The sequence below is a fragment of the Etheostoma spectabile genome, chromosome 15, assembly GCF_008692095.1.
Source record: "Etheostoma spectabile isolate EspeVRDwgs_2016 chromosome 15, UIUC_Espe_1.0, whole genome shotgun sequence".
NCBI lineage: Eukaryota > Metazoa > Chordata > Actinopteri > Perciformes > Percidae > Etheostoma > Etheostoma spectabile.
In genome coordinates this window covers 29,100,368-29,114,764 of record NC_045747.1, presented here as the reverse complement: position 1 = coordinate 29,114,764, position 14,397 = coordinate 29,100,368, and the positions used below count along the sequence as shown (strand labels likewise).

At 42.2% G+C, this 14,397-nt stretch overlaps 2 protein-coding genes across 4 annotated transcripts in view; both read right to left on the bottom strand.

Moving 5' to 3' along the window:
• The window catches only part of hoxb3a (homeobox B3a), an 88,795-nt gene that overhangs the window by 38,935 nt on the left and 35,463 nt on the right, over window positions 1-14,397 (bottom strand). For all 3 annotated transcript variants that reach the window (XM_032537286.1, XM_032537287.1, XM_032537284.1), the window contains one exon: window positions 1,333-1,725. The gene's annotated coding sequence lies outside the window, so the exon portion shown is untranslated. The remainder of the gene's footprint in view (window positions 1-1,332; window positions 1,726-14,397) is intronic.
• Window positions 3,681-9,437, bottom strand: hoxb4a (homeobox B4a). The gene is made up of 2 exons (XM_032537305.1): window positions 7,428-9,437; window positions 3,681-5,762 (listed from the first exon to the last, which is right to left on the bottom strand). The coding sequence occupies exons 1-2, from the start codon at window positions 7,897-7,899 to the stop codon at window positions 5,482-5,484; spliced, it is 753 nt and encodes a 250-aa protein (XP_032393196.1). The 5' UTR covers window positions 7,900-9,437; the 3' UTR covers window positions 3,681-5,481.

Here is a 14,397-nt window from a genome sequence, read left to right as displayed (position 1 = left end):
AGAGCCAGTGGACCTCATCGGTCAGAAAAACGTGTCCCCTAGTTGAACCCTCTGTGGCCGCAGCTTGGCCATTCCGCTGCCCTGCAGGACCATCGATTGTTTTCCTCCTCCACCGCTCTCTGCCTTTCCTTCGATACCCGCCGCTTATACTTCTCTCGTTTGTTTCTCTTACTTCTCCACGCATCGCATCACGCCACGGCCTGCATCCCCCTGAGAGGCCAAAATCCCTCCACCAGAACGGCTGCCCTTTTATTTTTAATCCAGGGCTAGATTGATTTCTGAAGGGGTCAAACAGGAGTGAGTGCGCTTCCTGAGGCCGCTACTGTCGGCTCAGCAGATACCGGAGGCCTGAGCGCGCACTGGCCGGCAATCGTTTGCAGTTCATTTGGAAAACCTCGCAGATCATTTGTTTTCGAGGTAAATTGTTTTGGAGAGCGACTGAGAGAGTATCCATTAACCAGCGCCCCCCCCCCCCCCCGTTCTTTTAATTTTTCTTTTTCACCCTACCTCCTCCCCTTGCTTCCCTCTCTCCAATTGAGCGCCATATTATTCATATTCCCACCGCAGTCCCTATTGCTTGTTTGCACCTGGCCGACAACACACACACACACACACACACACACACACACACACACACACACAGTATCTCATTAAAAGCTATAGGCCCTAGCAACACTTTATAACCACAGAAACATAGCCGAAAATAAATGTATAATAAGCTCCGGGTGAACCAGAAATTATTCACATGGGCCATTCTGTCATACATTAGCGCGAGAATTGTCTGAATTTTCTGCATAGGTGACTGTGTTAAATGTGTTGTCTATTTGCTTTACATGCACCCTATAAATTAAAATACACCTTAATGTGAAAGAAAACTTAAAAATTAATTGTTTCATGATAATCACCCATCCAAATCATGCGCGTAAAAGACGGACCGTAGCACAATTTACGCACAATAGATGCTCAAGAGGTGGCAGGCCTCGTGAGTGACAAACAGATGTAGAAGTGACACCAGGGCAGCAAAGGGGGACGGAAACATGTGCACAAACCCAGGAGAAAGAAGCACAACACAAGCTTGTCATTTGTAGCTGATGCTGCAGGCAAACACACACACTCACAAACACACACACCTTCCAACACAAACACAAATCTCCAAAAGTCCCTGCGCTAAAATCAAAGACCCCACGACCATAAATGCCCCCTTCGCCTGACCTCGCCAAATGCGCTGGGGGCAATAAAACCATAAAAACGCCACCGGGCCTTCAGACACAGAGAAGCAAGAGAGCCAAAGACAGAAAAGTACAGAGAAAATGAAGTTCCCAGGCCTCTTACCTTAGACGCCAACACTTTCAGCGACTTCTGGGCCATCTTCTTCTGTCGTGAGGGCTCTCTGACTGATTTGTTGGAGTTTCTTAGAAGGGATTTTCTTTCTTCCAATGAGGAAGAAAAAAGTTTTTTTCAATGGTAGGATACTTGTGGGGTGTAAAAAAAATAGCTTGCTAATGGCTGGGAAAGGGGAGGTGTATGTGTGACTGTTTATGTGTGTGTGTGTGTGTGTGTGTGTGTGTGTTTTTGTGTGCGTGCGTGCGTGTGTGCGTGCGTGTGTGAGGGGGTGTCTTCCAAGACGTCTTCTTGTTCTTCTCCTCTGTCTGTCTCTCTGTTCCTTGCCCTCTCTCTCTTTCTCTCTCTCTCTCTCTCTCCTGGCAGAAGGGGTCTTGTGTGTGGCTGCCGGATGACAATAGAGAAGGAGAAGAAGTGTTTAAAGAAGAACAAGTGATTAATGATTGTTCCTTGTATAATTCTCGCATTTTTCTTGAGGTGTCGTCCCTTCTACCCGGTGAACTTTTTCAGAGGGGTATGGGGGGGGGGCCGTCAACCTCACAAAATCTGCTCCCATTCACAGAAGCAGCAGAAGGCCACGACTGATAATGGAGGCTTAAAAAGAATAAGGATTCCTTGGTGGATTTTATTGTGCACGGTGTCACCCTGCGCGCAAATTCATTTATTTCCACTCGGACTGCAAGCGCTCAGGGGCTTTAGGGGTTATTGTGGAGCCACACATGTGTGTGGACGTTGTGGAAGGGGGTCTGTTTAGATGCTTCAGTATAGGGCAATTGGTGTATAGGACACAAATATGATCTTGTGGTGTGTGTGTGTTGAGGAGGCGTCTAAAACCTTAAAGCACTCACCATATAAGAATATATATATATATATATATATATATATATATATATATATATATATATATATATATATATATATATATATATGTAAATTAATGCACATTCTGGAAAAGCATTACAATGGAGTGAAAACGCATTGTAGTCACTGTGAAGCAGAGTGGAAACAGAACAGTGAAATTGATTTTTGCAGTAATGAAACAGTGAAATGTTTGAAAATGTAGCTTTACATGCTCCCAGTGTAAAGATTTATTATTTTGGCGCAGTGTGCGTGTGTGTGTGTGTGTGTGTGTTTGAGCACATCTAGGTGTACAGTTTGATAGGAGGGCGGTGTTTGCGCTGGAGCAGCCTTTCATAAACAGGAAGAAAACAGATAAATGGGCAGAGGGAGTCTCTGTGGCAAGAGGCCCAGGGAGAAATCAACCAACAAGTAATAGGGAATCTTCTCTGGGCCGAGGAATACGAGCGGACCAATTTGGGGGGCACACTTTTTTTGTTTAAAGTTCATTGAGAGGAATGCTATTTTCTCGTTCTCCCCCCTCTTGCTCTATATTTTTCGATACCTGCTCTAAGAAAAGAAAATGAAAATTAATACGGGAGCCGCGCCTTACAAAAGAAGCCATTCGTCTTGTTGATTATCTATTTGGTTGTCAGGGTTTGAGCTATGGCGCCGGCCCGCTCCCTTTTTGTAATATATAAAAAAATAAAACACACATGTGCGCACAGCACCGGTCCAGAAAACACCGATAGGGGAAAAAAAAACTGTTGTGCAAAAATGCACTCATTAAAGCATTAAAAGACCACGAACCGAGAAACTATTTAATGTTTTTTCTCTCTCTTCAGAATCAGAAGGGGAAGGAGGGGGGTCTCATACTCGTGTCGGGCCGGTGCAAGCGCGTCTGAGCAGCCGTTAAATTAACGGGAGAACGGGAGTGAAACGGAGGGAGGGTTTGTGATTTAAAACGAGATTACAGGACGTAATGTACCAAGATCACTCATGGCCGGGACAGATTAATCATCGCAGGCTGCTGATTTCTCAAGACAGGTCTCTGCGCGTCTGTACGCAAAACCAACACTGAAATTAAATCAAATTATTTATTGTGTGCGCATGTGGGAGCGTGTGTATATATGCTTTAAATACATCCTTCACTGGTAAACGTAGGAGAAAGGAGGAAGAGCTTTTGGTATTTCTGATATGCTGTGGAGGCGAAATGGAAATTATTTTTTACAATTTTAGAAAAAAAGTTAAACATATACCAGCGTGTTTGTGTTTATATATATATATATAAACACAAACACAAAAAAAACACAATATATATATTATATATATATATTATATATATATATATATATATATATATATATAAAAACTTGATTATGAATTAAAACTGGTCAATTTCATTGGCGTAGACATATTTAATTCTATGCGAGGACATTTAGAAGAAACTGAACAAATCATGATTTGGAGAGAAGAAATAAAAGAGAAGAGGATAAGAGATGTAACTTTTTAGCCATTTATTTAAATTTCTATGAACTATTTACAAATAATAGGAAGGTAGACACTGAGGAGGCATTAGCAGAGAAATGAGCAACTTACATTTCGGAGGAGGTGACACATGTTCAACAATACCACCATTGTTATTATTATCATCATCGTCAATAAGGACAGGAACTGGTCTTTGGAATGTAAATAAAATAACAGCAATTAAAGAACACTTGCAGAATAAAATATCTAAAAAGTGGCACAAGGGGACAGAACAGAGGGAAGGAGGAGAAGGAGAAAAGGAAATGTGCGCGCATTTAATGTGCGGAGAAAGGAGGGACAGCGAGAAAGACATAGAAAAATAAATCAACACCATTACGACATGCAATAAAAGGCTCCTTGTTTTTCTGAACGTCCCTGGCTGGAACAATCCCTTATAATTAAATTACATTTTTAAATTTCCACATACATTTAAATGAACAGCGCCTTTTGTATTGCAGGAAGGCTAATAATAATAATTATAATAACAATTTCAAAAATATAAAAGCTTGAAAAGCTGTCACTTCATTGACCTAGCAAGAGAAACTAAGATGACCAAAAAAATAAAAAATATATATAATATATATATATATATAAGTACAACTGAGGTAATAGGTAGTACATTGTATAGTGCTGCGTTTATAATGTGTTTTTGAGCTGTGTACCAGGATTTTGGTTTGAATATTAGTGTCCTTTGTTCAGGCAGCTTTATCAACCCTGTTTGGTACGCAGAGTGGAACATGTCATAATTTAACTTTAACTCGAGTTCCCTTGCATCACCCTGTCAGTCTGCTTCCCTGTATACAACATTACAACATCAACGGACAACATAGACACTCCTTGCCATTCTCTTTACAGTCAACACTGAATTCAAAAATAATTAAAATGTAAAAAGCTATATTTTGTCCTTAAACAAAACAGAAATACCAACAGTTGTTATTATAACAGCAAGACAGAAAACTGCATGGTGTCGTTTTGGATCATACCGGACGTTATATTTTATTTATTTTAAGTAGGCTACTATAAGGACAGGTATGAGCATGTGTGGTTTTTGTTTGTTTTTAGTGTGTGTGTGTTTAGTGTGTGTGTGTGTGTGTGTGTGTTAGTGGCGGGTTGTAAGAATACTTTTCTTGACAGAACGAGAGTTCCATTTATTACACGTGCGTGTGCAATTGGGGTGGGGGGCTGAGGGGTAGAGGTCTAAGGAGGGGTGCGGGGGGGGGGAGGGGGGTAATGAGCAGAGCCGCGGTTCACCCCTTTGCTTTGTACCCACAGAGTAAACAATGACAAATGGGGCCCGAGTATGGCATGATTAAAGATGAAAACCAGGATCCATCTTCAGCACACAAAAAACTAGTCTCAGGTGAAAAAAAAATAAACCCCACGCACGCGGCCATATTGTCCTCAGCCTATACCATCTTACGCTCTGTCATAGAGAGGAAGCGAGGGAGAGGAGTATAAAAACACAGAAATATTAAGAGCAGGGAGACGGAGATGGGCAGGGAATGCCTACTTTTGTTCATTTCATTTTTTATGAATGGGAAATCTCCCCCTTCACCCCTTCACCCCTCCCACGTCATCACGTCATATTAGAGTGTAACATCAGCACAGCATCAGGACCGAACAGGCGGCAATGACATCCCTCCCTCCCTCCAGAGTAAAAGGCGTTATTCCGGTCCAAAGTGCAGGCTCCGGTGGTTACAAGCGTGGCTGCCGCTTTGGCGCTCAGTTTGGGAACCAGGGTTGGGCAAAAATCAGACAAAGAGCCAAATAACCGGGCTATAGGGGCCCGGTTAGAGCCTGGGAGTTTGTGTTGTTGTTTGTTCCGGAGCGGACCTTAGTGTTGGGCAACTTGTGGTCCTTCTTCCACTTCATCCTCCGGTTCTGGAACCAGATCTTGATCTGCCGCTCTGACAGGCACAGCGTGTGCGCAATCTCCACCCTGCGCCTGCGCGTCAGGTACCGGTTGTAGTGGAACTCCTTTTCGAGCTCCAGGACCTGCTGGCGCGTGTAGGCCGTCCGCGAGCGCTTCGGCTCACCACCTGTGTAGTTTGAACTCACTGTGGGACAACAATGGCAACATATGAGCATCATGACATTTACCACTCAAGAAAAAAATAAACCCCTCCAGAATACAGCAAGATAGGCTAATAGGCTAATAGCTTAAAAATAATAATAATAATAATAATAATAATAATAATAATAATAACAATAATAAAGTAAACACGTTGGTCGCAGTATAATATAACATAATCACTGCTTTCACATTCACAATAGTGTAACATTACTGTAGAAAAACAGACATTGTTAGTATAATATTGGCTACATAGACTAATTGTTGTTGATTATTTGCTCATTAAAGAGGATGGAACAGTCTATTGTAAACTTGCAAAAATGAAAACAGCCCATGAGAAAGAACATGTAAGTGCATTATGAGCATTCAACGAAGGGAAATGATGCCACCGCGGTTGGACCTACTACATGCAGAATACAAAATAGCTGTAACCTCGCAGACCCTTTACTGATTGTAATCCTCTCTTCTTCTACGACAATTATGTAGTGTATGCCGTTACAGCAGAACTCGTTTATTTGACACTACAGTTTGTTGCGTTTTCATTGAGCACATGTTGTCAGGTGTCATTTGAGGCCCTGCGGCGGTGTGAATCCTCCCAGCAGCCAGCCTGACACTGGTGTCCAAATGTTGTGATTTGAGAGCAAATCGAGACCACGGCCGCATTTCCCAATGCTTGTAAAATCGCGCTCTTCCGACACGTCCGTGCACGCATGACCAGGACTGTCGAATTATATAGTTAGGCTAGGCCTATTATAGCAAAAGCAGCGGCGAGAAAAGCAGTTCGGAGCAGCAACCTTTTCTTGCAATGATCTTACGCAAGGATTTCACGGACTACGCAAGGATGGAAGCACGTCTGAACTGGTTGAGAATAAAGGGGTTGCGGGTGCAGCTACACGACGGTACTGAACGGCCAAACAAAACCTACAACCCGCAGTCCGGTGTCTCCAAAGACGTGACAGCTAAAGTAACTGTGCAAAGAGTAAATGCAAGAAAGGGTTTTCTTACCGAGTTAACAGCCCGGTGGAGTGAATGCATTACGTCGATTCTACAAAAGGGACATTTTGTCGCCCCGCGAACATGCGCTCTGGTAATCCCAATACGCAATAGGCAGCAAGTCTATTAGAACATTACAGAAAAGCCATAATAGACTGGAGCTATTCGGTTTTACATTAGTGTTTTACGGCCGGCTCCATAAACATGAATATTTCAGCTGCCATAAAACTTTCTCTCCCCTGGAACAACGAGTGGGGAAGAAAGGCTCGACAGAGTAAAGTACACCGTTTATACAACCCGACCACTTAAAATCAAATTACCAAAGCATAAAATCTAACTTATGTGCTCGGTCTGAGTTGTCATAAGGCGAGGAATTAGAGCAGACGAGCCTGAGATCGGACTTCAAAATGCACCTCTGCGGAGAGGTGTAATAAAAATTTATGGTGGGTGTAATTATATTGGCCCTGCAAACAGACGATCATAAATCTTGACCCAAGGGCTACTCTTCAACTTCTAACAGAAAACAAGGAGGGGAAGCCGTAGATTTTGACGGTGGACACCTAGCTGACTGCACGGCAGCCAACTGCAGGCACAAAGGCGCAGCGAGAGAGAGAGAGCGGGGTGGAGAGAGAGGAAGAAGTTTCCATGCAGCACTTACCGATGTTTACATGGACTTTCTTCATCCACGGGTAGACTACGGGGTCCTTACGAGTGCTCGTGGGGGATGAAGTGCTTTGGCTGTGGGGCGTTTGGCCGCAAGACGCAGGCGGAGGCGGACTGGGTGTCAACGAGTCACAGCGGTGGCTCAGCTCCGGGACGGGGGAAGTCTGCAGCCCGGTTGGGGGGAGGACGTGACCCCGAGGAGACATCACCACCGAGGCTGGCTGCCCTGGACGCTGGCACGGTGTGTACGGCGGCTCGCCTCGCTGCTGGTGGTGGCTTTGGTGTTGTGGGTGGTGTTGATGGTGGTGGTAGAGAGAGTCCGGCTGAAAGGCAGCAGGCTCCTGCCTCTGGGAGCTGTAATAGTCCGGAGAGTGGCTGGGCAGATAGTCGCTCTGTGAGTATTCCTCGCACGGTGGGAACTTCGGGTCCACATAGTTGGAGTTGATCAAATAGGAGCTCATGGCCATTAATTTCAGTCTTTTTGTGGAATTGCACCTACTCGGAAAATATATAACTAAAATTTATATCTCATCCCTTTACTCTTCGGTCATTCCTGTTCCGTTGAACCCTCCTACTTTTCTGTCAAGTGAACAAAGTTAAGAAGCCACGTGACGGCAGCCGACCAATGGCGCGCCTCCAGGACGAACCCCGGATAAGGAAATGGGATTAAGCATATACACGGACCCCGCACGCGCATCATCATATGGCCTCAGTTTGTGGGCATTCACAGTTACAATAAGCCCCCACCCTCCCTCCACGGGCCCCGATCGCTCTCTGTGTATCTCTCCACCAAATGTCAGCCAGAGAATCACAACAATAACAATGCGCGTCTGACACGCACGGAGTAGCGTACATTCACTCGAGCTGAAGCAACAGAGTACAGTACTGATTATAAGTCCTCCCTTATTGCAAAAGAACCCCCTCCCCCTGTTACGCGTCTGGCTGAAACTTCAAAAAGAAAAAATAAAGCAAACAGAAAAAAGAAGCAGCAGAAAGAAAGTGCTTGGGGGGATTTAAAGTGGCGCCTGCACCGCCCTCTGTGTATATATATATATATGTGAGTGTGTGTGTGTGTGTGTCTGTGTGTGTGTAGAGACGTGCTTGCTAAAGCTTTTTCCTTTTTTCCTCTCTCTTCTTTTTAAATCGCTAATAACGGGGAGTGTGGCCTGGCCGGCTGCTGCGCTGCCACCCAGCAGCAGCAGCACCGTGTCAGAGATAAATCTGGCTTGTTTAGGATCGATAGAAAATTCATCAACTAATTCAGGTTACACGGCCTTCTAAATCACTAGCAGACCTTAGCATTAGGAACGAGAATCCAGCACCGGTTCCCTCTTTTTTATTTTTTAAACCCCGTTACTCCAACAGGCGGCCATTCCACATTTCACTCCCCTTGCATGGTAATTCAGCCACAGCCTAGGTCGCCTTTTGTCTTGCATTATAAACAGGATATATTCCCCTCCACTTTCCGATATTAACATCACTGGCATAGCAATGTGCCCAATTCTGACTGCGCGGCTACTTTTGCCCTTGAGCTGTGCATTACTGAACAGAGATCCAGCTCTTGCCATCCCCCCTAACCGTGACCCGCTAACACTAGCTGCTACAATCTCTTTGTTTATCCATTTCAAACACTCACACATACCATGTAACACAATCTAACTCTCTACTGCTGTCAGTTTCTATAGGCTTACTGCTATAAAAACGGAGACGCACAGATTTTAGACAGCAAACTGCATTATAAAGAAAATAACAATTTTCCAGAATTTCCCCCCGACAAGTTTGATAGTAAATTCAATTGAGTCCAATAATAGCTTGCAATAAAATTTCTACATAAGTTCAACATAGAAAGACCACACAGACACATTTAAAAACACGGAGCACTGCGGTGAATAGTAATCAGTGGGACTGAAGGTGCACACACATACACACAAGCACGCAAGATGATGGAGATATCCAAGTCCTTTGTTTCGAGAAAATTGACCGTCTCTAGATCGAAACCTTACGCCCCCCACACCTCACCCACTCAAACACCCAACCCCCCAATACGCCTTCCAAGATGAACAGTAAAGTCGACCGCATCATTTTTCAACAAGACAAATAATAAATAAAAAAAGTCCAATTCAACCTGGATTTGGCCTTTAAAACTGCGAGGCGGTTTGGTGATCGAAAAAAGAGAAGTACAGAACTTGGATTGACTTTTACGCACTGTGGAGAACAGGCACATAATAAAAATTAAATATGAACAAAACAGACTTGAAATAAATACATTGGCGGATGTCTATACTGATAGGCAATATAAATTCGTAGAGAAGACAGTATTAAACATCACACTTCCACTTTTACAAATGTAAATACCAAGAAGCGATCCATAAGGCGCTCTGACCCAATAATAGCAGCTGACGGCCTCGCCTCCCTGTGTCGGATCCATCGCTGACGTCGTGTATAAATCCACTATATACTCCCCTAGAAGCGAATTTGTGATTGTTTTAATGATTTTTACACAAATCCGGATCTACAGGGTAGATATAGAAGACAGCGGCTCTCTGAAGGCACAAGGTTACACCGTCGATAGACTTTTATTGCTTTCATAAACTTCCTGTCATAGCAAGGAAGATTTCCATCCATCTGTACAGTTTCTGACCCCTGACCCGCTCACTGTTGGTGGGGATCTGGGAAATGAAGTTATAATGCTGTGACACTTCCGGCAACCCAAGGGCGACGCCAGCTAACTCGCAAATTAAACAAGAAAAGTAAAAAATAAAGGTTTTACTTTTGTTTTTTCTTGTAGACAGTAGGAAGGAGAGAAGTGGGACAGGTGCGCTGGAAGCTGCATTATAGTCCCTTTAATTCATTTTTCCAAATACAGCTTTTAATGGAAAACAGGGAAATAAATGTTAAATAAAAAAAACGTATTTTTCTCTTTCTAATATTGTGTGCATTTAATTATTAATGGCGCATTGATTATGTTAAGCAATTACAATGACGAATGAGAGTAAAATGCATGTAGTAATATTATATACGTAGTAATTTTATGTCCAGGGAATTGTGAAATTGTATTTATTATTATAACATATTATTTGTATCTCACAAATATTAGGCCTACTATCTCACCGTGGAGGGGAGATTAGGCCTTTGTCACTGACAAAGATTTTTTGCATCTCCTTTTTATCTATAAAATGCAATATTTCCTTGGCCAATTTAGTTTCTCACTATTCCATTTGAATGTTTTATACAAAATACAAATTGGCCTATTCCTAAAGATTGCTATCCTCACACACAAACACACACACACACACACACACACAATTAAATTAAAAAGTATAGTCTACTGTTGTAATTATCCAAAAAGAAGAAGAAAAGATAAGAAAAACCTTGGCAGCTCCAGCCATGCGCCGTTCCAACAGAATGAACACAATTTAATGAAAGAAGAGACAAATCGCTTGGCACGGGGAAACACTGTCCGATCAAAAATGGTTCTAAATGATTCGACTGAAGAATGGATGAACCAATGAATAAATGAATAAATGTCCCTTCACTATGCTAAATGAATTGCAGTCTGTCTCCAAAACTCTGATTCAACTGAATTAAAACGGAATCTGGCTTACTTACCTATCTATCTATCTATCTATCTATCTATCTATCTATCTATCTATCTATCTATCTATCTATCTATCTATCTATCTATCTATCTATCTATCTAAAATTAAAATAAATCACGATTAAAACAAAACAAAAAATCCAAAAGTAAAAACGTTTGATTGATTTTTGGTTTTCTAATTACAAACTCAAATTTAACATTTTAATTTAGTCCATATCACATTGATAGGCTTAGAAAATAGACAAGTTAACAGAAAAAAACGAAATACAAATTATAAATAAAAATGTGCTGCTACTGATGCATCTTGAAGCTCTTCGTGCTTTCACCTATGAACGTGTTTTTTTTTTCTCGACTATATATTTCCCATACAATTTTGATCTGCTCCTGTGCTGCTCCCACATTGATTTTGTGACACTGACAGTCCCTCCCTGCTGCAGGCAATATTGCTGTTCTCTGTTTCCTGAAAAAAGTTGCTCATACATCACCAGACCGGACAACAAAAGCCAAAAGCACGGAGCTCAGACTGGAGGGAGAGGCACCGTCACCCTGCTTCTAATCCGCCTCTAGTCTGTATCCTTTATCTTTCTACTCGGTATCGTTTTTTTATTATTACTCCACTCTTTGTGCTGTGTTTAGTTACCAATACAACCCAGTGTAGTCTCTATTTTATTCTGCGCAGGGATGGGCCTATTTCTGTCACCTTGACCTCCCGCTTTGCCTCGGGGCATCTCAGGTATCGATCAAGGTGTGTTGAGTCTGACTGTGGCACTTCCCTTCTCTCTGTCAAGTTTGTCAGCAGTAGCCATTCAGCTGAACGGGGCGGGGGCCCATTGTATCCGGCTACAGGTAGAGGCCAATGTGCTGCTCACCTAAGATCCACAGATACTCGGAGATGTTTAGATTTTAGATACGGAGAGAAAAACAAACTGGGTTTGTCACCAAATAGAGGTATATGACCCAGACACAATGTATTGTAGGCCTGGCACCATCAAAGTAAGACCAAGGTCTCTAATGACAATGCATGCAGCTGTTCGATTTTCGATTAAATAACCTGCAATTAGTCTGTTCAAAATTTTATTTATTTAGTTTATTTTGCCATTTACTCAATTTAAATATCATACGTATTATAAACCTGCCAACGAGCAAAGTACCACTTCACTATCACTCCACCTGAAAAGCCATTGTCCTGTTTTCAACCCCAGCACGCACGCACACGAGAGCAAACACACACACATACACCCATGGTTAGAGATCCGGATCCAGCTTCAAGAGGGAAACATGAAACATATAGGGGTTTATGTTTGCTGTAACATTTCGACATGTAATAACAGGACATGTTTCACAGCGCGAGCGACTGACAGAGGCTGACATGTGAGAGGAAAAGGTCAGCGCATCTGGATTTAACCATTTGCCTTTTACTGCGGGTCAATTCCGTTTACAGCTCAAACACCAAACAGCTCACACGGTAACTTCCCGGAGGTTAAAAGGTTTTCGAGGAAGAGGGTGAAATAAAAAGCAATAAAATATTCAGGGAGCGGAAGCGAGCCAGTGTGAACAAATAACTAACAATTTACGACCTTTCTAACAAGTTTGACCCATCAGCGGCTCAAACTCAGTTGTTGTTGTCAAAGTAGCTTAAAAAACGTTGTCGCTCTCTGATTCAACTGCTATTTGGATTAAAAAGTGTTAAATGGATACATTTCAACGAGCGTAAAGGTAAGATTTTTTTTATCGTTTGTATAGCCCCGGGTCTTTTCATATTAAAGGAATAAAAAGTGAGATTTTAAAGAGAAGAATATAAAAGCTCGTGCCGGCAACTCAATCCGTAAATAGCTTGTTCTAGAAGAATAGACTCGTCATTTTGTCAGCTGCGTAACAAATTATAGTCTTATAGAATCGAGTTAGCTTTTGGTGATTATCTCTTTTTAACTCTGGTCTGAAACAGTACATTTAGAAGGCACAGATGTGTTTTTTGTTCAATGGCGGGCCTTAACTTAAAATTAAAATGAACATCTAGAAAGGTTAAACAGCCTCATTATCTGCGGCGACCACTTGTCAAGGTTCTGAAATATTAAGGGGGTGAAAAGCTTTAGGGACAACGACGAAGAAGAGAAATGTGGTTTTGCTCCTTTGTGCAGTTTGAAAAATAAATCGAGGTCCATTCCCCTGGTTATTGTCATGCAAAATATCGGACAGAGAGAGAAAAAATGAAGTGCTGCAGAGGCCTGTCTCTCCATATGGCAAGTTGGAATCTAAAGGTGTTTTATGATATATCTATTGTGAGGAAGGGATATATCTATTGTGAGGACCAGCGGCGCGCAGCGCGCCAGGTAAAACCGTGGAAACAGCAGGGAAGAAATACCGACTAATTCAATAGCTGACTGCAAAATGGCTTTATTATCTGTGTTGAATAAAATCCAATAAAACTCAGTTCTGCCATTCCCATTCTACAAGGTCATCCCTTCTTTTGAGTCACACTGAAACTATAACTCCAACCAAACTATTTCCCAACGTTTTACCTCCTCCTTATCTTCATGACTGAAAAACATAATTACATTAAAATAGCTGAACACAAAGCTCCCGCATAATCATTGTTGGTGCTTAATAGACGCTTAAAAACATCCAAAGAGCGTCTAAAAATGAGCTAGCATATTTAAAGTGGTTGGGAACACAGACCGGCGCTACAGCAGGAGCGCAGCATTTATATTGATGGAGGAGCACAAATGATGAAAAGAAACTAATGCTCCCTGTAGACTCGGAGCGTTTTATTCCACAGCTTATTATCAAAGAAACAGCACATTAGCAATCAGCAGAGGAAAATAAACAGCTGAAACCACTGCCGCTTTCTGCAGAATCCTACTGACAACATGCTTGATACACCATGGGCTAGTATCGGCAAAAAAAACACACATCTGGATGCAAACTGATAAAACCGCAGCAATGCTCATGCTGAGAAACCACTGCAAACATTCTCAGTTCATTCAAGCTCACCATATGTTTTTTCCTAGACCTATTTATGCCACATGTCCAACATTAGCAACGAATTTTAGAAATGTTTTTTGTTAGGCTTCTATTTTAGGAATTATGACAAAATCAGAAAATCAACATTGCCTATGACAAAAACAATCTTTATTAATGGAGCTATCTGCTATATATATTAAATCCGCTATCTAAATATGTTTCAAATTGAATTTAAGACTATGGAGGGAGAAAGTTGTCCCATGACCTTTAACCTTCCACTGGCCACGACCTCACCTTCACCCTCAGTAGCCATATAATAGTGTGTGTGTGTGTGTGTGTGTGTGTTTGTGTGTGTGTGTATTTTGGCTTGAGTCCAATCTATCTATCTATCTATCTATCTATCTAT